Consider the following 22,864-nt stretch of genomic DNA (forward strand, 5'->3'; position numbering starts at 1 on the left):
TGACTTCGGCACAGCCCCGCGTCGCGCCCGTCCCTTCCCGGGCACGCAGCTGCCGCAGCCCCGCTCATCGCGGCTCTGTCGTTCCGGTTGCGGAGCGGAGGAGCTCTCGTGGCAGCCGGGCCCTGCTCCTCGCTGACGGTCTGTGCTTTTGCAGTGGGAGTCTACACAAATAACTGCGTGTGTGAGGAACGTATGGAGGAACGGACGGATCTGTGAGGGAGTGCGGCGCTGCGGCCATTTCGGCCCGGAGCGCGGCCGGAACCCCGCGGGGCGATCATCGCGCCGGGTTCCATCACGCGCCCTCCGCCGCCCCGTCCCGTGGTTCCCGTGGCGACGCCCCGCCTCACGCTGCGGCTTTGTCCCTCCCACCTCCTCCTCTCCGCTCACGCCATTGGCTGCGGCTCGGCTCCCGTGGTGGTGGGGGGCGGGCCGAGCCCCTCCTTTCCCCGCGAGCCATTGGCTGCGCGGTCTCCGCAGCGAGCGGTGATTGGCCGAAGCCCTGGGCGGTGGGGGGCGGGCGCAGGCGCGGTGCTGTTATTGTTCCGCCGTGCGGCCCCGCGGCTCCTGCGACCGGCGGCGATTCACGGCCGCGCCGCCATGCCGGTGAGCAGCGCCGGGGCACGGGAACGTGGGGCGGGCTGGGAGCGGGATGGCGGCTGGGGACGCCGCGGGCCGCTTCTCGCCCTCTTGATTTTTCACTGACGGGAACCGCGGCCCGTGGGGATCGGTGGGGCGGCGCGGGCCCGGCGCGGAGCCTTGGAGGTGACGGCGCGGCGATCCGTGCGGCTTCACTGCGGCATCTGTGCCGTCCTGGGGGGGAGATGTGGGATGCGGGATGCGAGATTCCTCCCCACCCAGATGGGAGCAGCTCTGCGTCTGTCAGAGCCTCTGCTAAAGGCCCTGCGGATGTGGAGGCGAAGAGCTCGGGGAGCGGTTTGTTCCTTGCTGACATCCGAGGGTTTACAAATGGCTGAGTGCTGATCCGTGGCATCGCTCAGCGGGCGGCACCTCGGGCTGCGGCCAGCGGCTTTTGGAGCTCCTCTGTCAGGAGAAGCGTTGTCAGCACTGTCAGTCTGTTCAGTGTCCAAATCCGCGTCTGTAACCGAGAGAGAAAGGCTGCGTGAAGTCCTGTAAGCCAACCTTTGAGTTTTCAGAGTCGTTCACCGTCAACAAACGCACTGAAGCTTGTCTGAATTCCCTTCAGCCAGTGCCCGCTGCTATCTGCTGATGTCATCGGTGTGGTTTGAGGCTGTTTCCTTGTGCTCCCTATTCGGACAACGAGCTCCGTGAATTTAAAGGAGAGGCACAAAAGCCTCTGCTTCCAGCGAGCTGTTTGCAGGCATGAAGTTGTTTGCTGAAGGATTTAACAGATGAATGAAATTCTCATGTTTAACTCATTTGGTTTCCGCAGTTGCAAACAGAAGATTGCTTTGACGGAGTAAGTGCAGGGTATTCCCTTAGCTTTAATTATAAACCAGTTCTGGGCTAAGTGTGGCTTTTATGCTTCTGCTGAGAAGCATGCGTCTACAGCTTAAGCACATGGGTTTGTTACAGGAGTGCTGCAGCCTGTGAGTGTTTTGCCTTTTCATAATTGCAGATCAACAAGCCTGAGAAGCCGGACAGGCCAGAGAGCTGTGATAATGTCAAGGTGGTTGTTCGGTGCCGGCCCCTTAATGAGCGAGAGAAAGCGACGGGGTACAAAATGGCAGTCAGTGTGGATGAGATGAGAGGAACCATCACAGTCCACAAAGCAGACTCGTCCAATGAACCTCCCAAGACATTCACATTTGACACTGTTTTTGGACCAGAGAGTAAGCAGCTGGATGTCTATAACCTAACTGCAAGACCTATTATTGACTCCGTCTTGGAAGGCTACAATGGTAAATTCCTGGTTTATTTCATCTATGTTCCATGTGCTGTTGGTGTCCCCGATGATCTAACAGGAAGCCTTCTTTCACGAGGGCCACATCTCTGTTGTTTCTATTCTGGCCTCTGACCTGCAGCAACCAGATGGTGCTCCTTACTGAGTACCACCGTGGTGGTGTGTGCTGAGGTTGCTAACAGTGGGAGACAGCAGTGAGCAAGCGAGGCTGGTGAGCTGTATGTTTTCATTCTCTGTTTTCTGTCTGCAAAGGAGATACGCTTTATTTCATTATCAGAATTCTCAGCGACTCTTGACTATACAGTTTCAGTACCCCAGCAGCTGCCATGGTCCTGCAGTATCTAGGTATGCCTATTCTTCTCATGCATATAAGTGCTGCATTTTCATCTCTAAAACTTGCTGTTACAAACTAAGATGACTAGTTACACCATCAGCCCTGCCTGGCAGATAATTGGTTGCTTCCTGCAGCTGGGAGGAACATGTCCGTGGTTTGTGTGTGTTTGTTATGCATGCAAATACAACGTGTAGAAGAAAGAATACTGCACTAAGGTAACAAATTACTGCTTTCTGTAACTGCTTTTGATCTGTGCTGTAAGCAGCAGATTAAGAAGGTTTTTAAAGGTTTGCAAAATACCTAATAAGGTTTTGTGCTAACACACCCATCTTCAGCTGATTAAAATTCATTTCTTCCCAACAGTAATGCCAGTGACTTGACAATGAGCTTAATTTGAGTTGAGCTCATTTTGTGCTGGGACAAAATTAATTAACCTCTGTGCTTCTGGAATGTCTGGGCTGAGGTCTCAGTAAACTCTCTCACTGGTTTCCTTGGGGATGGTTATCTAGTCCAAACTGTGGCTGCATTTGCAGTTTCAGAACTGGACACTTGTACTGTGACCTGTGTTGTGGGAGCCTCATGTTTCTGCTGTGGCTTGAAGTGCTAGCAGTCGTTGGTTTTGTGGTTGGTATATAATGATCTTTTTCTAATTGACAATGCTATTAATTAGTCTGATTTTAATTATTTGCGTGTGAGCCATAAGTCTACTGGTTCTCAACCCTTTAATTGCTCTATACAGCTCAAACAAGCTGACTACTTCTTAAATATTTTTCAGGCTGGATAAAGCAGTGGCTTGAACATTTTTGCTGTGATTGTCCAGCATTTCTGTTTCTCATAGCATTGAGCAATGCGTACTGGAGAGAGTGAAAAGTTTCAAGTCCATAAAAATGTGTTTAGTGCTATCAGACTGAGAATTGATGAGGTAAAACTGCAGTTATACAACTGCATGACATTCATTAGTATGTTCTTGTTCTTCAGGCACTATTTTTGCATATGGGCAGACTGGAACAGGCAAGACTTTTACCATGGAAGGGGTCAGAGCAGTTCCTGAGCTTAGAGGCATTATTCCAAATTCCTTCGCCCATATATTTGGTCACATTGCCAAAGCAGAGGGGGATACAAGGTAAACACCTTCCTTTACTGCTCCTGTCTTTTGTTTGTCCATCTGGAGAAGAAGCCTGACCTCAGTAACGACTTAGGCCATTCTTGATGGGGTGGCAGGAATGTGTTTATGTATGGGTGCTTTTTCTTTGCATTCCGTGTCTCCTGGGCTTTGACAAATATCTTGTTGAGAAAGCTTCCCAACTGTTTGCCTTCAGGTTTTTAGTTCGTGTGTCTTACCTGGAAATTTACAATGAAGAAGTGCGGGACCTGCTAGGAAAAGACCAGTCACAGAGATTAGAGGTGAGCCTGCTCTTCTGAATCTGATGCTTGTTCCACGTCCTTGAGCAAGATTACTGTAAAGACCAGAGAGCATTTGAAGGGAGCCAGGAGGTTGGACTCCTCAGTGTGTGCAGTGTTTCCTTTGAGATACAGCAGCAGTTGGATATCACCATGATTTCTCTGAGTCTCTTCAATTTGCTCTGTTGTACAGTGAGAAAATGGCTCTCTGCTGAGTCAGTTTCATCCGTGCAGTTCTCTTGTAAAGGCCTCTTGGCAGTCATTCTAGGACTTAGTGAGATTTGAAATCTGAGATTTGAAATCTGCATTTGCCTCTAGGGAGGACCAGTGAAGTATTATCCTGCTTGAGTCTTGATTCCCTAGCTATCCTTTTGGAGTACTGCAGTGTTCTCTGTGCAAACTAGAATCTGGGGGAGTAAATCACTGTACTAATACAGTGCCACTGAGATTTGCTGTGTGGGCTCTAAGCATGCTCCCTCTAAACTGTTTTTCTCTTAGGTTAAAGAGAGACCTGATGTGGGAGTTTATATCAAAGACCTTTCAGCTTATGTCGTAAACAACGCAGATGATATGGACAGAATCATGACTCTGGGCCACAAGAACCGTACGTAGTCCCACAGTGGGCAGGCTGACAGCTCTGCCAGACAGCGTGAGGGTCTGATTTTGAGACTTTGAGATCCTGCTTCTAGACCTGATGCTGGAGCAGAGCAAAAGGGATGTTCCCTCCCTAATGCCTTTTGTGCAGGGACAGGTGAAGTAGGCTGTGCCTCAGTCAGCCAGGCAGGGGGAAGCAGTGAAGGCAGTCAGCATTGTCAGGGCTACGAGTGCTTGTCATGGTTCTTTCCTTCAGTTCTAATCTGGATGACCAAAGACTAGCCCTGTGTTGTGAATAGAAGGTTGTTGATGCTTTCTGGAAGACTTAATTAAGCTCTTTTATGAAGTAAAATTCTGAGTTACTGTTGCTGCTCATGTGGATTGCTTTGCTCTTATTTAAAAAAAAAAAAAGCAGCTTTTTGCATGGATCAGCTGCCAAAGTGTTAGGCTAGTGATTTTTTTTTTTTTTTTAATAACTTTTAAAAAGAAACAAATGAGAGCTACTGCTGCTCTTGGATGGGACCTGTGGTCAGCTCAGACCTACTGAAGGCAGCAACACTTCTAGTCTAGGCTGTGCTACAACTTCAGTGTCCAGCACAGTTTGCTGAGCCTGGGCATCTTTTCCATCTTCTGAAAAAATGGGTTGCGTGTAGAGTTGGGATTAAATCGAGTGTGATTCATTGATCTTTTTCTCAATTGAAAGGTTCTGTTGGTGCCACAAACATGAACGAGCACAGCTCTCGCTCGCACGCCATCTTCACCATCACCATCGAGTGCAGTGAGAAGGGAGTTGATGGGAACATGCACGTGCGCATGGGCAAACTGCACCTCGTGGATCTTGCTGTGAGTAGAACCAGCAGCTGCTGCCACAAACGTGGTGGGCATGGCTCCTCAGGACTGCTAAAGGCTTTGAAGCCTGGGATTCTGTCTGACAGTTGACTTGTAGGGAGTATTCGCTCAGTGCTTTAAATCAGATATGTGCCAGAAAGAGCCTCTAGGGTATGTGGCCTTGTGCTGTATGAGGGCTCTGTTCTTCCTGTGAAGTAATTGTAAATAATACAGACTGCACTGGAAAGAGCATGCTGGATATCAGAGCTGGATCTTTGCAAAGTTTTTTTTTCCAGTGTAATCATCCTAGGGGATTGTGACCATGCAGTTCTTCACTCGTGCGAGTTCCCACCTTCTGTTGCTCACTTTGAACCAAAGTAGTTGTGTTGATAAAAGGCTTTATAGCCCAGATTTTACACTGGAGTACCTTCACTTGGAGAACAGGCAAGGAAGGGAATGCTCAAAGCCCTGTGTGTTGTTACTTTATTTACATGAGGTGTGTTTATGTCACACTCTGAAATTACCTGTAAAACAATTGCAGTGTCACTTCATTCCCTTGACCTTGGGTAGAAAAGACAGGAGCTGAGGTGCCTTGTAACTGCTGACTTGTTTCTAACAATGTTTTCATTCACAGGGACAAAACTGTATTTTTCTCAGTTGTTACCTCCAGCAATTCAGAATTTGCTGGCACTGAAAGCTTCAGTTGGCACCTGTCACTTGTCTTGTTAATGATGTCTGAGGTACATAGCTGGGTCCTCTGGTCATGATGGAGGTGCTTTGTGAGTTGACCATTAGCGATGATTTAAGGGTAGCTATGCTATTTGGAGAGAGATCACATGGCAGGTTTTATTGCAATTGCTTTTGCTTCCTTTTCCTTTTCCAGGGTTCTGAAAGACAAGCAAAAACCGGAGCAACGGGGCAGCGACTGAAGGAAGCTACTAAGATCAACCTCTCTCTTTCTACCCTGGGGAATGTCATTTCTGCACTGGTGGATGGCAAAAGCACTCACGTGCCCTACCGCAACTCCAAGCTTACACGACTCCTTCAGGATTCCCTGGGGGGCAACTCCAAAACCATGATGGTAAGCTCTGAGATGCTTTCATAAATTGCAGCTGTTGATCTGTTCATACAGGGATAGCATAGTGACTTTGCCATGAGAACAGCCTGCCATTTACCTGTTCTTTTCAGAGCATCGCAGTTGAAAAAACCTTTTGCATGCTTTTGGTGTCTCCTGTCTGCACAGGCAAGGATCTAAACAAGATGTAAATACGCATGTGTAAGATGAAGTACAAGCTGTGTTTAGGTAGACAAAAGCAACCTCGATGTAAAAGCAACAGGAAGGCTTGGGAAAGGATGGCAGTACCGTATTGTTGGAGCTAAGGCTGGGTTCCTGTGAGGTCATTTGTTCTGGACTCTGATTCTTTACACTCCATTAATTTGTTCTTCCATATATTAGTGTGCAAACATTGGTCCAGCAGACTACAATTACGATGAGACTATCAGCACTCTGAGATACGCAAACCGAGCCAAGAACATTAAGAACAAGGCCAGGATTAATGAAGACCCCAAGGATGCTTTGCTGCGTCAGTTTCAGAAAGAAATTGAAGAGCTTAAGAAAAAACTGGAAGAAGGTGAGATTCCCCTTCCACCTAGTATTTCTCTCCAGACTGATGTTCGTTCTGCTTCTATGAGAAGTCTTGACCGTTTGAAAGTGTCTCATGAATTCAGTAGCCGATTGCAAGTCATTGTTCTGGCCCTGATGACCCAGCAGGATGCTCCCAGCGCAGGGCCTGGCTTTGCTCGCTAGGTGGCACTTGGCACTAGCATAAGGTGGTGGATTCTGGACTGAATTTAGTGTGTGCTGAGAACCTGAGGGGTCTCTGGGTGTGATTGGATGTGGTGTAGGGACTTAAAGTGCGTGATAACAAAAGCTAAATGTTTTCTTTGCTTGAGGTGAGATCCAGTTCGGACTAAAATGAAATGAATTTGTGTGGCTAGAACTGAGACTGACTATCAAATTAGTGCATAGAAGAAACAAGAAGCTTCTTTAAGCTTTGGAACTTTATGGGCTTGTGATAGTGATTAATCTACCAGCATTCAAGGATCTTTCCAGAAGGATTCTTCCTGAATAATGCCCTTGATATAACATCCATCTCCAAAGATGCTCACAGCACAAAAGAGCTCTAGCAGTAATTCCAGTAAGGCTTACTGCTTGGAACTTCTACCATTAAGGAGAAGCAGGAAATAGCAATGCTTTCTTCAGGGCCTGGAATCTAGACATATCTGTTTCGTCCCTAGTGTGCTACAGGTGACTTCTTAAAGTTGTAGGTACTGAACTATAGAACAGATAGCGTTGTTCATTTGACCATTTTCTGCCTCTGATGGAAATGAAGGTATTGTGAATTTCTTCTAAGCAAACATAATGTAGCATTTCAAGGATACGAGGGTACTTACCATAGTGAGTGGTACTTACCATAGTGAGTGGTACTTACCATACACACTGACTTGGCAGCATTATATGGTATTATATAGCCTTAACTTTCCAAAGCTATTGCAAGCCATCTCCTCGAAAGTTATTGACTTCTGCAGCTACTCATAGGCTGATATCAGACACTGCTGACTTCAGATAAGTGCTGCTGTCACAATAACAAGTCAGTGTTATTGGAAGGCTCTAATGAAGCATCAAAAAGTCATACTTTCTGTTTCTAGGAGAAGAGATATCTGGTTCTGAGACAAGTTCTTCTGAAGAAGAAGATGAAGAGGATGATGGGGAGATTGGAGAAGATGGGGAGAAGCGGAAGAAACGGCGGGGTAAGGCAGCAGAGAATCCTGTCAGTGCCACCAATTTCCTTTTGCCCAGCAGCTTGTGTCAGGAACTGTATGGCCAGGCAGGGAGAAGTGGAGTTGTAGGGCTGCCCTACTGCCGCTGCAATCATCATGCCTCCCTAGAAACACGGCTCTTTGGTGCCGTCTCTGTAGCCGACGGCTCCGCTCCTGTGTGGTATCTGCTTCCACTTGGGTAGCTGTGCTTGTGGTGACATCCTCTTCTGTGGTGGTTCCCTGGTTGCCGCAAGGTGGCTGCGTATGGCTTGTGACTCATGTTGTGGAACTTCCCCTCTCATTGAGATGGGAGGAGGAAGACAGCAAAAATCAGAGGTCGGCAGATGTATTCCTTTATAGCCATTCTCATGGCTTAGGCGGGGATTTTGGCTGCGGTGGAGGCAAAGGATTCATCTGTCCTGTGGATGTTCAGTAACTGGCTTCATTCTGGCATCCTATTTTATGCTGATAGAGGAAAAACTTGACCTTTGGGGGTGTCTGTGTGCTAGCTGAAAAGCTAAATGGGGGCCACACATCCCTTATTTGGGGACACTCTGGAAATCCCATGGCAAAGTCTACTTTATCCTACACTGTGATAAACTAGCACGTAGTGTCTAAGCCCCAGAGGATGCTGCTGAGCCTAGAATTGCAGGTCACTGTACCATGGAGAACTGTAGGGAGCCTGCTGCATCCCCTGAGCCTTTGTTTATTCATGGGGAGTAGGGAAGTCAAGCCCAGTGCTGTGCTTTAATTCCAATTTGTCCAGTAAATGCTGGCATTTAAACTGACTGTCTTAAATCACTCACATCTCTTTAAACAGCATTCCTGCATTAAGTAGATTCCCCTTCATTCTGATGTCTGTCCAAGCAGAATCTAAATGACACCTTCCAAGCCTTGTGTTGGTTGTAACACACCATTTTACTTCATTTTTCCCTGCTGGTGCTTTCTAGAAGCAGGAGGATCAACAGATTGACCATTCTGTCCATCAAGGAATAATTTCTGCCCAAGTCTGCCACAAGAGAAAGCTCTCTTTAAAATACTGCTTGAAAAGAACAGAGGGGAAATAGCTGTCGCTTAATGAGAGCAGCCTGTTTGGAAGTTAAGTTCCCTAAGTAAGGCTGTGCTCAGCAGGAGCTTGCACAGTAACTGTCCCTGTGTAAGCTGATTCTCTCTTCTAGACTGGGAAGTGTACATTGCCATGTACGTAACACTGGGAAGGATCCTGGTCACCGAATCTTCTGTTACTGTAGATATCCACAGCCACCTTCACTGTGATCTGTTTTTCTGTGCTATTGCTTGAAATGGAAGCAGCCTTGGCATGAGATTTTAAGCTATAGGCTTGTTAAGATGGGTTTTAACTGAACTGTCTCTCTGAGCATGCCATTCTGTGCTGGGAAACGATGGCTTTGCAAGCTGAGTCTGGGGGGGATTCTAGCAAATGCTTCCTAATGAGAACTCTGTGCCTTTTAAAACTATTTTGCTGTCTCTTCTGGGTTTCTTTTCCTTAGAACTAACTTCCCATCTGCATGTTTCTTCCTCTCTGGGTTTTTCTGTGGGACTCATTTCTGTTTTCCAGGCAGTAGCAGCAGCAGTAGTTCAGACTCCACATGCTCTGTCATAGAGAAACCTCTGGATAAGTCCTTCACTAGTGAGTGGGAGCTCTTAAGTCCTTTAAGCTTTGGCCTTTCCATGATCTGTGCATTTCATTTTGCAGTGCTGCACTTTTCCCTGCTATGTCTATTGGAAGATAAACCTGAACCTACAATTTGGCTAAAGCATGCCTTTCCTTTGTTGCTTTCACGCTTGAAATGGTGGCTTGATGTGCACATTGTCAGCAAGACGGGGATGGCGAGCGGTTCAGTAGGCTTACTTAACAAGATTGAAAGACATTTGGGAAACTTAGGTTGGAAGCTTGCAATTCCTGTTTTAAACAATCCCTGTAAAATGTCAGGAAAAAGCGTGAGCAGCTTTCCTCTTGGAAGGTGTTACGTTATATTGGATGTTGCCTTCCTGAAACTAAGTTTGGACTGAGTGAATGAACAGTCAGCAGTTAAGCTACACTAGTTTTGTACTTAGAAGGAAAACTTCTTAACAGTTCGGTTTTATTTTGGCAGACCTTCAAAGAACAACCCAAAACCAGGGCAGTGGTTGCTGCTTTTTCTTCAGACTGCCTCATGAGGTTAAGTTTTTGGTTGCCACAGGAGGGCATAGTTGAGAAGAGCAAAGGGTCTTGATTTCTAGCAGCGAGGAAAGTTTGGTCTGCTCCTGATCAGAGGAAGAAAGCTGTTCCTTTGAAAGACTTACAGTCAGGGTTTGCTTTTAATCACACAAACAAAAAAATCATATTTTGAACTTGTAGGAGCTTTACAACAACCAGTCGTTGTGGTTGTAGTGTTTAGCTGTAATCCACACTTCTGTGTGTGGGGAACCTGGGAAGTCCTGCTGTGTATACCTAACCTTTAGTTTACACCTAAATTAATGTTAGTAGCTGTGTTAGTATAAAGCATCAGCTCAGGGGAAATGGTCACAGGTAAGAAGGCTCACAGCCTAAGTGTGACCTGTGGATAATGGTGATACACTTGGAAACCTGCTTGCTTCAAACTTGCTCTTTCGAAGCTTGCTCAAAACCTGAATATTTCTCTTTGGATGAGGACAGTTAACAGCAAACCACTGATGGATGGATCAGTCCATCTCCTTCAAGTCTGAAGACATTGCAGAGGTTGCACTGAGCTTTTGTGGTTCATCTGTGTGGTTTGGGATATTAACTGTCCTCACGTGTAGCCCTTCTGCATGTGGTGCCTTTCATCTTTTCCCTGTCCTGCTTTTTTTACTGCATTTGCTTCAATAACCAAACCTGGCTCTATACCTCTATGGAAGCATCAGTTACTGCCAATTAACCTACTAATATCTTATGTGCCATTGTCATTATCTTGCAAGAAAATTGGCTGGGTTTAACTTGGTTAAAACTTAAGTCTTCTGTATGCTAAGATTTTGCAGGTAATTTTAAGAGAATTGGCTGCCTTCAGGAAGGGGAAAAAACGCTAGGTCTGTTAATGAAGAAGACACCTCCAATCTGTTTCTTAGGGCATGATCTTTGCGGCAGGCTCGTAATGTTACGTTAAGTTCTGCATTGCATTGGATGGGCAGAGGAATGCAGGAGTGAGTGCAAACTATCCTGGACATGCAAAGGACGCTGCAGAAACATTCTGTGCTTTAGCACAAAATGGTGATTCGTTAATATTCACTCTGATGGGGTTTCATTTCTTAGTGATTATTCCGTTTTCTACTCTAGAAACATGCATGTAAAATCAGTGCTTGTTCTGATGCTGATGAACTTTGTTCCAAATGATCAAGCAATAATATATTTTATTTCCTCCGTTTTATGTGTACGCTGCCTCTCTGCGATGTGCTTTCTGCTTCCTCTTAATGCAAGATCAAGCAGGTTGGTGTCATTTTGATTTTTCACTAATAGATTTTTCAGCCCCTCAAAATACAATTGCACAGCTCCTTCAAGCTCCTCCCACTCAGTGTAGTTCACTGGTCTCCAAAACTGAGAACGCACAGGGCTGTGTAACAGTATGTTGCAAACCTTTATCTGCTTCACCTCTTCATGTGATGATCTCTGTATAACACTTCTTGAAATAAAACTTCCAACTTGGGTTACCTGAAAACTAACTGGTGAGGGATTTTCTCTGCAGATCCAGAAATGAGTGTTAGGGATCTAGCTCCTGAATTTAGCAGATGGAAGCCAAGGTATTTTCTGCTGTAGCGCTGAGGTCCTTACAGTGCTCTTGTGTGCATGCATGCTTACAGGTGCCAGTGTATCTTTGCCTCTGCTGGAGGTTATAAATGAATATAAACAAAAGTGAATGGCACGAAGACTGAAGGGAAATAAGCCTTTTAGTGGGCAACAACATTTTCAAGTGTACTTTGACCATATGCATTACATCACTGTGAAAGTCTCTTAATACTAGACAGTTTCTATTAGTTTCTAGGCATCTGGATTCTGTGGGTAATTCTCTCATGTCCAGAGAAGAGCAAAACAAAGTGAAGGGTTTGTCATTTTGTAACGAGTAAAGGGGGATGTAAAACTTGTGGGAGACTTGTGGTTTTGGGGAGGTCTGTATAGGCTGGGTTCCAATCTTCTTTTTTCCTTCAGTTGGTCTAATCTGCGTAATTAAGGCATCCAGGATTCTGACTCAGGCTTCTCTTTAGGCAATGTTTCTTTTCCACAAGTATTCTTCATGTATTTTGTTGTAAGTACTGGAGGCAAATAAGCAAACATTAAAATGGGATTTGAAAGACTGAGATGTGCTCAGCTTGGAATCCATGAGTTCTGACATCGATAACTGCACTTAAACGTTGAATTAAATTTTAACTGGAGGGGAAGAAAAATGCTGTGATACAGAGACTGTATTATTTTTGTGAAATATTTTTTTCCCCACTCTTTGGAAGGGAAAAAGAAAGTTTCCCCTGATAAGATGGTAGAGATGCAAGCAAAGATTGAAGAGGAGAGAAAAGCTCTTGAAACTAAGCTTGATATGGAAGAAGAAGAAAGAAATAAAGCCAGAGCTGAACTGGAGAAGAGAGAAAAAGATTTGCTTAAAGCTCAGTGAGTGCCCTGCTCTGAGTAGTTTTTGTGGTGTTGTGGGTTTTTCCTCCCTTAATCTACAAGTCAGATATCAATATGTGGAGATGCATGGTGAGATGCTAGTCAAGCTTTGTGTAAGCTGAACATCAGCTCTTGCTGTTATCAGAGTGAAAGAGGAGCTTCCTCTGTGCTTGCAGATTAGAGCAGGTAGCAAAAAGAAACTTCATTCTTCTACCACTCTTCTCTTAGCCTTATCTAGTTGAGATGGCCTAGAAACTTAAAACGAATCCTCCGAGCTCTGGAGGCCAGTGAAGAGTAGCAGGACTGCTGTACTGCTTGCTAGTGGGCAGTAGCTGTATAGCAAAGTGGGTTCCTTACAGCCCATGACCATGTTGTGGGCACGCTCAACAGCTGCTGGCGTTCCTGGCTTATCTCTCAGCTGCAGTGTTGTGACCTCGTTTCGCTTGCTTCTGTTCCATTACAACCTGTTGCAGTCTGTCTGCATCCCAGCATCACTGTGCTGGGCCCTTGGGGTGGGAGGGAGCACCCTGGGTATCCTGGTAACACCACTGGCGCCTGGCAGCCCCTGACAGAGGGAAACTGCAGCAGGAGAGACTCGTTTGCTGAGTTGGTTTTGTTTGCATGAAAGTGATGGGAGCTGGAGTTAAGGAAATCCCTGTGCACTGCCTCACCCCTACTTTAAAGCCTTTGCAGCTAGGCAAGTTTTTCAAGCCCTATAAGTGCTGTCTGGGATGTAAAAACTGAGCTGAACCTGGCTGCCTTGTGAGCACTTTAAGACAGGAAGTTCCCAACTTTACCTGTCTCTCTCTAGACAAGAGCACCAGTCCCTGCTGGAGAAACTGTCTGCGCTGGAGAAGAAGGTGATTGTAGGAGGGGTGGACTTGCTGGCAAAAGCAGAAGAACAAGAGAAGCTTCTAGAAGAATCAAATATGGAGCTGGAAGAACGAAGGAGGAGAGCAGAGCAGCTTCGCAAAGAACTCGAGGAAAAGGAGGTGGGTTGTGCTCCCAGCTATCTGGAAGTGGTAGGACACTCCATTACTTGTCTTTGCCTCTTCAAGTGGGTGAAATATGACTCTACTCTGAAGCTCAGTAGAAATCAAACATTTTAGAGGCATGTGTAACCAGTGCTCACCTGCAGGACAGTGTGATCATTGTGAGTGTCAGCCAGCCTGGCTAAGCCAGGTGTCTGTGCCCTTGGCAAATGCTTTGTTTTGTCCGAGTTACTTCCCTTCCTGTTCATATTGTTGCAAATATTTTCTTTGATTGTGCTAATGTGTGGATGTCTGTTAAATGTTGTGTACAGCAAGAACGCTTGGACATTGAGGAGAAGTACACCAGCCTCCAGGAAGAAGCACAGGGAAAAACAAAAAAACTGAAGAAAGTTTGGACCATGCTTATGGCTGCAAAATCAGAGGTCAGTGTTCTGAAGCATTCAGCTTGTGGTGGAGGAGCTGTAGGAGGAAAGAGCAAGCCATCAGCTTTGTCACTCTGGTTAGGGTGCTACAGTTTAGAAGTGGCTGTGTGCTGCCTGCTTGGTTTATGCATTGTAAAGAGCAAATTAAGCTTCGTGTCAGATCTGCGTTTTGGGTACATTGTAGAGCTTTTCCTCAAGGAAAACCATTGGTTATTTCTGAGCAAAATAGAAGTTGTCTGGCAGTCCAGTCTCCTGCTTTGCAGCTGCTCAAACCCACATCTCTTAGCTTGCTCCTCTTTGTGCATGTTGCTCTTATTCTCTCTGTCACATTCAATCAGTCACTTGGTTGGTATCCAGCCTTCCTGATTCATGAAAAGCACGTTTTTGTCTTCGGGAGCTGAGATTTTCCTTGGGATGTTGCCAGAGATGGAACTTGTTGGCACGCTTTGCCTGCTGTTGGTATTTGAAATGACAGAAAGCCGATTTCATCTTTCCTGAGACCAAGAACTTAATGCTGTTTTTAACCATCTCTGAGCTAGAACGTTTAGGAGCGTTTATTCTTGAGAGACATATTCTAGTACTTCTAACTAGAGTTTGCTTTCGTTTCCCAAAAACATACAGGCAGAAAACAATTCTTTTAAGTTGTTATTGTGTCATATTAGTTCTGACCTCTCATATGCTTTGTCCACAGATGGCAGATCTGCAACAAGAGCATCAGAGAGAGATTGAAGGCTTACTGGAGAACATTCGGCAGCTGAGCAGGGAACTTCGTCTTCAGATGCTTATCATAGACAACTTCATTCCTCAGGACTACCAGGTACAGATGGGGAGCTGAAGCCTTTGATGTGGTCATATACAGTATTCACTTAGCCCTCCAGCATTATTTAGTCCACCAACAAATGGAATGAGTTGGCTTCCAAAGGCAGTGACAGGCAACTTGACTGACACTCGTCTGTTAAGCTGTAATACAAATGTGCATGTGTGGAAAGTCCTTACTGCTGTTGTGATTGCATCGACATAATGGTAAATCCATGCTTTGGTGGGAACTTCATTGTGCACAGCTGATGTTTTTCTGTAGCCTTCAGACTATAAAATAGGGGTTTTGAATGTGGTATGGCTGTCTGGATTAAAAATACCTTGGAGTGGTCAAGGCTGTCCTTAAGCAACTTGTCTAGGCTGTTGGGATGCATCTGGAGTGTAGGTTGTGCAACTCTAACAATGACCTTATCTTCTGTCTAGGAAATGATTGAGAACTATGTTCACTGGAATGAAGACATTGGAGAATGGCAGCTGGTAAGCTAGCTTACATACAAGCTAATGTTAGCATAAGCTTTTGAGGGGTTTAACTGAGCCCAGAGATAAACTGATGGAGCTGTACAGTGCTCAGTAAAACTGATTACATTTCACTAATGGGCATTTCTGTTTTTTTTAAGAAATGTGTTGCATATACAGGAAACAATATGAGGAAGCAGACTCCTGTCCTGGACAAGAAAGAAAAAGATGTGAGTAACTCTTAATGAGCTTTTATTGAACTGCGTAGGTTTAAGTTCTGCTTTCTGTGCATTCCCTTTGTATTCATGGGAAAACTTCAACTTCAGTTTTCTTGTTGGAAGTCTTTCTGGTGTTCCAAAAGAGCAGCTGATCAACCTACTAAGTAGTTCTGGTATTTTGTTATTTTTCTTTAGCCCTTTGAGGTGGACCTTTCCCATGTTTACTTAGCTTACACTGAAGAAAGCTTGAGGCAATCTCTGATGAAGCTAGAGAGGCCGAGGACTTCAAAGGGAAGATCCAGGCCCAAGACTGGTCGAAGGTGAAGAACTTTGGAGTATCTGTATGTAATGGGGAGTTTTCCCAGGGAAAGGCTTAAGCTGGTGTCTGCAAACTTGAGACAAATGTTTGATGACTTACAGCTAAGAGAAAATGCTAAAATTCTGCATGATAGAAGGGTTACTGATGTCAAGCGTAGTAGAACCAGGCTGAAATCTTTCACTGTGGTAAAATATTGTCCAGAAAGTTTTGTCTGCGGGGGGGTTTTGATTTCCTGCTTTCACATTCCCCTCTTCTGGCTGCTTGTTTTTATTTCACTGATTGCTGGTTCGACACACTGACAGCACGTGTGTTTTATTGCTGGAAAGTTGGGGAAGATTTCAGCATGGCTGTTCTGCTGCTTTGTGACAAGGTCGATGATGTGTAGTTCTGACCTGAGAAGTGGCTGCTCCCTGCCTTTCCTGAACAGTATAATGATGTGTGTGGTATTATTGTTTTTTTCTTTTCCTTTCTGCTCTCCAAACAGAAAACGTTCTGCAAAGCCAGGCGCTGTCATTGAGTCCCTGCTGCAGTAGGTGTGACGTGTTCAGAATTGCCGTAAAAAGCAGTGAGTGGGAAAGGTTTGGCCAGAATATGGAAGTTGAGATGGCACAGTTTGAAGTGGCTGTAGAATCCATGCCTTGCTGGGATGGAGATTTAATTTAAAAAAAAATATATGTATTTTTCCTTAGTTGCCTGTATACTGTATGTTATATTAACATAATATTAAACTGGTATATTTTATGGTTGTGGAATTCCATGTGTTAAACGATGTGTTGTGCAGGGAACTATTGTTGGTAATCCTTGAAATGTAGAGGAAATGAGGATTCTAGATGTGTTCAAGTACTAGTCATTATAGCTCCAAATGGTCGATGGAATCCTAAAACTTAATGCTGGTAAATCTGTGTCCTGCTTTGCACATCACTGGCAGCTTTCACTGTTGTCTTCTGTTGCACTGATCCGTTTGAATGTGGTTGCTGCAAACCTTTGAGTTAAGAGCGTCCAGCCTTTTTATTTCAATATTTCACTGTAGTTATTAAGCTGATCATGTTGTGTATTTGAGACACAACTCTCTTCATCTGCAGTCTTGCTGTACAAAAAGTAGTTGGGTAGAAGAGTACTCAGAGCTATATTAGCCTGAGGTTTGTGGGAAGGGACCATGCTCTGTTTAAGTGCAACACTAGTAGTCTAATGCTTTGATTTTTGTCTATTTGTGTGATCTGCTGGCAACGTGGAGAGTGAGGGCTGATGCACAGATAAGAGAGCTGTTTTCCTCCTCTGAAGGCTGCACTGCTGCATTGCTTTGGCTGCTTTTCATGCTTCTGAGCTGGAAGTGGTTTTAATTGGTGTGAATTGTTTTGTCGTGGTCTGGACAGCAGAGATTATTTGAGGGGAAGGCTTTAACACCAGGGGGACTGAACACTATGGCTCCATTTGTCTCACCCCTGGCCGCAGCTGAGGATGAATTTCTCCTGTGTTAGAATAGGTGTGAATTTCCCAGTTGTCCCAGTGCTGCAACATCCCCTGAAATAGCTGATGCTGTTCGTGTCTGTGTGCACCATCTCCTCTTTCTGACTGCTTTGAGGGGAAAGAAATCTGGTCTCTGCTGATAACCATTTATGGTGGCTGCTCTTTTTCTTTGCTTTTTGTGCTGCTAACAGACACTGAACCTCTCAATGCATTGCTTTTGTGTCACAGAAATGAATCTGCTTTGAGCTGTGTGCTGCATCAACTCCTGCTGGAGCGCAGCAGTTGCAGGAACTTTAGCAGTTCCCTTGTCAGTGTGGTGTTAATTAGGTGTGATTTTCATTTAATCTCCGTGTATCCTAGAGTTACAAAAAAAGCTGTGATTAATAACAGACTGAATACTTGAGCTTGGTAGAAGGAGCAAGACAACTCCTTGGTGTCTCATGCCTGATCGTAGCCATGTCTGCAATTACCAGAACATTCCTGTGAAGTGCTGACTGCACTTGGAGCAGATTGCCCTTTCTCATGGTCACAGTGTTGAGCTGGATGCACCTCACCAGTCTGTAGCAGCTCCAGCTGTGACAGTTACCATGGGTCTTGCAGGGGCACCTGTTGATCTGGAGCTGCATTCAGTGCAATTTGAAAAGAGCTCTCAGCTTCCCCGTGTGCTTTTTCTGAAGTGTTTCTTCAGATTGTGCTGGGGGAGGAGAACCTGGTCGTCATCTTGGGGGAGAGGTGAGCAGGCCTGGCTTTGTCACCCAAAGCTACGACTGCAAACACTGGCAGTTCTTTCTGGTCCAGCATTTGGGAAGAGGTGAGGAGTCAGGATTTTTGTCTGATCTAAAGTAGTCAGATTTCTTCTGGAGGAGTTCACCTTGTTTTGAATGTGCTCCAGCTAAGAATATCGTGTTGAATTTGACAGCTAAGACAGACTGAAAATATCTCAAATGCCAGTTTAGAAACAGGCAGGGATGTTCTGGACTGAGCAGAAAACAAGGGCAAACTTTATTTCCTCTTGTTTAATGTTTTGCTGTGCTTTACTCTGTTGAATAATCGGTTCTTAAGGGTGTTTCTCCTGAACTGTACTTCAATTCTCTGAATTCTTCACTCAGCAGATCATCAGCAAATGAAAACTGGGACTGTGCATCCTGACTCTGCATTTACAGCACGTAAAATCTAACTAGGAAGGGTTGAATTCCTGTTATTTCTGCTGAAAACAAAAGTGCTCTGCATGTTGTAAAGACCCATGAGGCAGAGAAAAACTTCAAGTAAATAATGGCACTGCTTTGTAATTAGATGGGAGGAACTGGTTGATTTCCTGGTACAGGGGCTTGTTTTGGAGAACAAATTCTCTGCTCTTACCAGAGGACTTTGTTTTGATGTAGAACAGTCTTCATGATGATCTGTCAGCTTGGCTTACATTTTCACTGTGCTGTTTTGCTTAAGTTTTGGAAACTTCCTTTCAAAACAGAGCCCTGCTTGCAGGTTTGCTGTATGGGCCCTCTCTGCAGCTCTGGACAGTCTGCAATAATGTCAAATGTCCCTTTACCATGTCTTAAAGGAGAAGGACTTAAGTTTGTGTGTGTTTTTGATGGCTCAGTTGATGGAGCCATCTTCATCCCAGGCCCGTCCATGCCACTTAACTCTAGCATGCATATAATGTCTATTCATTCCTTGCATCTCGTCACCAAAGCTTCCCCTCGTTCCAGCAAATCGCAGAGAGTTTCTCTGGCCGTGTTGTTTAATGCTGTGTAAATGAATCATTTCAGAATTAACTTGTTGTGGAACCTTTCTTCAGGTTCAAGGGAAGTGAAAATGGTCCTTAGTGCCTTTCAGTAACTAACTCAGTCTGCACACCCAGCTCTCACCTTTCTCAGCAGTTCTGCTTAGCTGGTTCTGTACAGAAGAAAAACTGCTTATCTGTTTGTATAACGTGTCTGGCTATTTATTTGTTTTCCAACTGTTTATTTTAATATCCTTTGTTGTATGGTTAAATTTTATTCCCTACGCTGTACATATCAGTATTGTGTTCCTGGAGCATGAAATAAAATTGTTGATTCCTAGTTCTCCCTCTCTACCTGTTTTTCAAGGAACTTCATCCATACAGCCTCTTTGTAAATCCTTTGAGAGGCAGAAGTGACGTCAGGAGGGGCAGCTGGAGCAGTCTGCAGAGCTGTAGGTGGGTTTGGGGTGATGCTGCTGCAATGGTCTCTCATGAGAGCGGGATCAGCAAGACTGCAGAAAAGAGGAGGACTGGGAGATGCGCCCCATGGAGCAGCACCACTGCTGTGAGGGTCCTGAGCTGCCCTGGCAGCAGGAGAGTCTGAGCAGGAGCCACTGCACTGAACCGCAGGCAGTGCTGTGCGTGGCCCTGCCTTGTGTGCGTGCACTGAACAGCTGCTACTGATGAGCAGAAGGCTTCTCACCCTGACCCTTTTCCTTGAGCTGCAGTGCAGGCCTGGTGCCCCCTGCACAGCATGAAGTCGTTACCTGCAGTGATGTTTCCTTTGCCTTGCATTTCTTCTGGAAGATGTCTCAGCCTGCGCACGCAGCAGGTAACAGGTTTTCTGTGGTCTGCTAACTCTGCAGCTTCCCTGAGTATTCTGACTCAGTTGATGCACAAACCAAACCCTTCAGTCCTGGGACTTTCCAAGGCCCTCTCCTACACCATGCCAAAATTGCAGACTGATAGACCTGTGAGGCTGCCTCCTGCTATTGGGGAAAGCCTGACCACTACCACTGCTTTGAGTTGTCCCTTCCATGGCTTGCTTTTGCTCTGTTCTTTCCCTATTCTTTCAGCTGCAGCCTCTTTACTCTTGGGCCACCAAGGGCTATGCCAGAGCATTAAATGAGGGGGGAGTCAAATATATCAAACACTTAGCAAGGGACTTGCTCAATCCCATACTCATTTTACAGCCCTCCCATCTCTCTAGCTTTAGCCACATGGTTCTGTGAAGTGTGGGCACTGCTTAGAGCCTGGCTTCTCTTGGGCTGTTTCTAAGCAAAGATTCACTCCTTGCAGGTCCACTTCCATCAGTACCACTGCAGTCTGAACCCTATTCACCACTCCAGCACAGTTTCCTATCAACTTACACTGCAAATCTGCTCCCCTCTTTCCTCTAGAAACAGTCAGCAAATTTACTCAAAAAAATATATATATTTATTTAAAGAATCATTATAAATAATCTTTGGAAATACAGCATCAAATATAATAATCAAAAAGAAAACAATAAATTCTCCTTTACAAGTCGTTGGAGGAATCCATGTAGGTCCCTGAGGAACTTCTCCATTGCAGTAGTGTTGCCTGCTGCTATGGGACACGGTGCCTGCAATGGAAAACAAACTGTGAAGGTGTTGGCCCAGTGCCCTGGTTTTCCTACACAGACTTGGCTGAGAGGAGAACTGGGCAGAGCATGGCTGCAAAGTGCTGAGCAACGTGCCCAGAGTGTGTGTGTGTGTCAAATAAATGGAGCTGTTGGTGAGCAGCAGAACCCCAGGGTGCAGCAGAGCATCCACCTGCATGCGGTGCCTTGGGCTGAGGGCAGTGGGCTGCCCTGGGGACAGGCAGAGCCTTACCTTGAGGGTGCTGCTGGCATTCAGGAGCTGATGCATGTTGAGGAAGAGGCCCTGCAGGTTCTTGTGGCAGTGCTGGCTCTCCCAGATAATTGTGGAAGCTTCACACAAGAGCTCAGTTCTGCTCTTCATCTGCAAGAAAACGCATGTGGCTGTTTAAGAGACTGCTCTGTTCAGCTTTTCAGTGGGCTAGAACAGCACAAAGAATGCATTTCTAGTCTAAGGGGTAGGTGGCTCAGCCTCCCCCCCTCCTCTGACACCAGGCGCAGCTCAGCCACATCAGCTCTGGGCCTGAGCTTCGTGCAGCTCTGCAAATCCTCAGCCCCAATGAGGTGAGAAGAAAAGCATCCACAGTGGTGAGGAAATCATTCGGTTGCTTTCCTGGTAGAATGCTGCCTTCCTGATGCTGCCTGTGTTGGGAAGTGCGGTGGGTAGGTGGGAGCTGCTGCTGCTCCTGTTTCTTCAGCTTGCACCTCAAACGCCTCCAATAAGCAGCTGGCCCGGGTCTGCAGCTGTCTGACACTTGCCCAAACCCTGCTCCCTTCTCCCTCTGCCCAGGGACCCAGCTCTGCTCCTTGCTTTGTGTCTGCAGGGGGCCCTTTCTGTGAAAACAGGAACTCTGGGGCTGGGCTCTCGCCTTAGGCAGCAATTCTGAGAGCAGAAAGAGGCTTTATTATCTGCCATCGAATCTTCTGCTAACTGAAGAGCCTTCCTCCAGATAAAGGACTAAAGAGGGATAGCACACCTAACGGTGCCTGAGGCACAGCACCATCAGTGAGTGTGGGTGTCTGAGAGTGACACGAGGCTCCAAGGCAAAGGAAGAAGTTCCTCTCTTCCTTTCTGAAAACCCCGCACAAATGAGCTCTGTGCTGCTGAAGCACACGCTCAGCACTGTGCTCCCTGTGGCCCTTTTGGCTGTAGAAGAACCCAAGTGGTAATGGTACCCCACAGCACTGGCAGGCTCCTCATCCCATGCAGCTCCCACTGCAGACTCCATCCTGCTCTCCCAGCACCTCCCACAGCCCCCTCTACCAGCTCTTGATCTGGCTTTCCTCTTACCTTACTGTCTTCAAAGATATCTGTCACATTCATCTTGCCACAGGAAGCCTTGAGAGAAAGAGAAGAGAGGAACAATATAGGGAGATTGATAACAGCATGAACAACACCTGCAGTCCGTGCGTCTGTCTGCATCTGCATGGAGATCTCAGTGCAGCTCAGCCCCCCTGGCCCAGTGCTGGGCTCCGTACCTCTTTCTGCATGTCCTTCACTATGCGGATGCTCTCCCTCAGCAGCACTGCTGACTGTGAGCGCAGTGTGCACACAGCCCCGGGGCCGGCCAGCAGCACCAGCAGTGCCAGCAGGGTGGGCAGCGAGGAGCTCATGGCCTCTATGGCACACCTGTCTGTGCTTTTCTGGGCGAAACATCTCAATTTATGGCTTTAAAATTGCTGAAACAGAGGGAAAAACTGATTTTTTTTTTTTTTTTTTTTCCCTTATCTGCACTTTCCAAAGTTGCTCATATCCATTTAGGAGAACAGGTCTTTTTTGTAGAAGTCAAGATTTTCTTCTGATCTCGCATTACGTTTCAACGTAGGAAATTTCCACCGTTCAGATAACGATGGTAGGAGGCAGATGGTGCAAAAAGAAAAGTCCGTGCAGCTTTTTGCTTCTTCGTTTCTCCGTATCCCAGGACTTTCTCTCCCCGTGGGGTTTGGGCGCCGTGAGCTGCACTGAGGACCGCAGATGCGACCGCGCGCAGATAACAGAGCAAAGCTGCTTTTTTTTCCTCTAAATATCCTGTGAGTGCTTCCATCGCTCGCCTCTCCCGTCATTTGACTATCTCCAAATCATGCAAAGCACCCTTGATGTGCACACAGTTTGGTTTAGGTCGTTATCTCCACCTGCACAGGGAGAAACAGAAAGCACTGGGTCAGCATGGGGCACCGGGACCTCCTGACCTGCAGGGAGCTGAGAGACACTGAGGAGTGACAGAGCTGAGAGACATAGAATCACAGCTTGGTTTGGGAAGGACCTCTAAAGGCAACCTGTGAGTGACTTTTAGTCACTCCACAGCGAGCATCCCCAGCTCTGCCAGTGCTCAGAGCCCCCCAGCCTGACCTGTGCTGTCTGCAA

General features: G+C 46.1%; 1 protein-coding gene across 5 annotated transcripts; it reads left to right on the plus strand.

Moving 5' to 3' along the window:
- Nucleotides 1–520: 520 nt before the first annotated feature.
- KIF3A (kinesin family member 3A) lies at nt 521–19,221 on the plus strand. Of its 5 annotated transcripts, XM_042881563.1 has the most exons (20): nt 566–603; nt 1,205–1,438; nt 1,598–1,880; nt 3,195–3,339; nt 3,536–3,620; nt 4,116–4,221; nt 4,915–5,054; nt 5,923–6,120; nt 6,496–6,670; nt 7,749–7,850; nt 9,436–9,507; nt 11,293–11,301; nt 12,315–12,471; nt 13,283–13,463; nt 13,775–13,885; nt 14,577–14,702; nt 15,125–15,178; nt 15,319–15,387; nt 15,571–15,695; nt 16,179–19,221. In XM_042881563.1, the coding sequence occupies exons 3-20, from the start codon at nt 1,703–1,705 to the stop codon at nt 16,225–16,227; spliced, it is 2,082 nt and encodes a 693-aa protein (XP_042737497.1). In that variant the 5' UTR covers nt 566–603; nt 1,205–1,438; nt 1,598–1,702; the 3' UTR covers nt 16,228–19,221. The 5 variants fall into 5 exon arrangements, with proteins under 5 accessions (XP_042737494.1, XP_042737495.1, XP_042737496.1 ...); XM_042881560.1 differs by lacking the exon at nt 1,205–1,438 and having other exon boundaries at nt 521–603; XM_042881561.1 differs by lacking the exons at nt 1,205–1,438; nt 9,436–9,507 and having other exon boundaries at nt 521–603.
- The last annotated feature ends 3,643 nt before the right edge of the window (nt 19,222–22,864 follow it).

Source organism: Lagopus leucura, unplaced genomic scaffold, assembly GCF_019238085.1.
Source record: "Lagopus leucura isolate 7727_CA_CO unplaced genomic scaffold, USGS_WTPT01 Super-Scaffold_100030, whole genome shotgun sequence".
In the NCBI taxonomy this organism is placed as follows: Eukaryota; Metazoa; Chordata; class Aves; order Galliformes; family Phasianidae; genus Lagopus; species Lagopus leucura.

Bases quoted from the DNA above. Each gene is read 5' to 3' on its own strand.
- KIF3A (XM_042881560.1), top strand. The intron at 5,055-5,922 runs GTGAGTAGAACC...TTCCTTTTCCAG, and splicing joins TGCACCTCGTGGATCTTGCT to GGTTCTGAAAGACAAGCAAA. The intron at 6,671-7,748 runs GTGAGATTCCCC...TTCTGTTTCTAG, and splicing joins TAAGAAAAAACTGGAAGAAG to GAGAAGAGATATCTGGTTCT.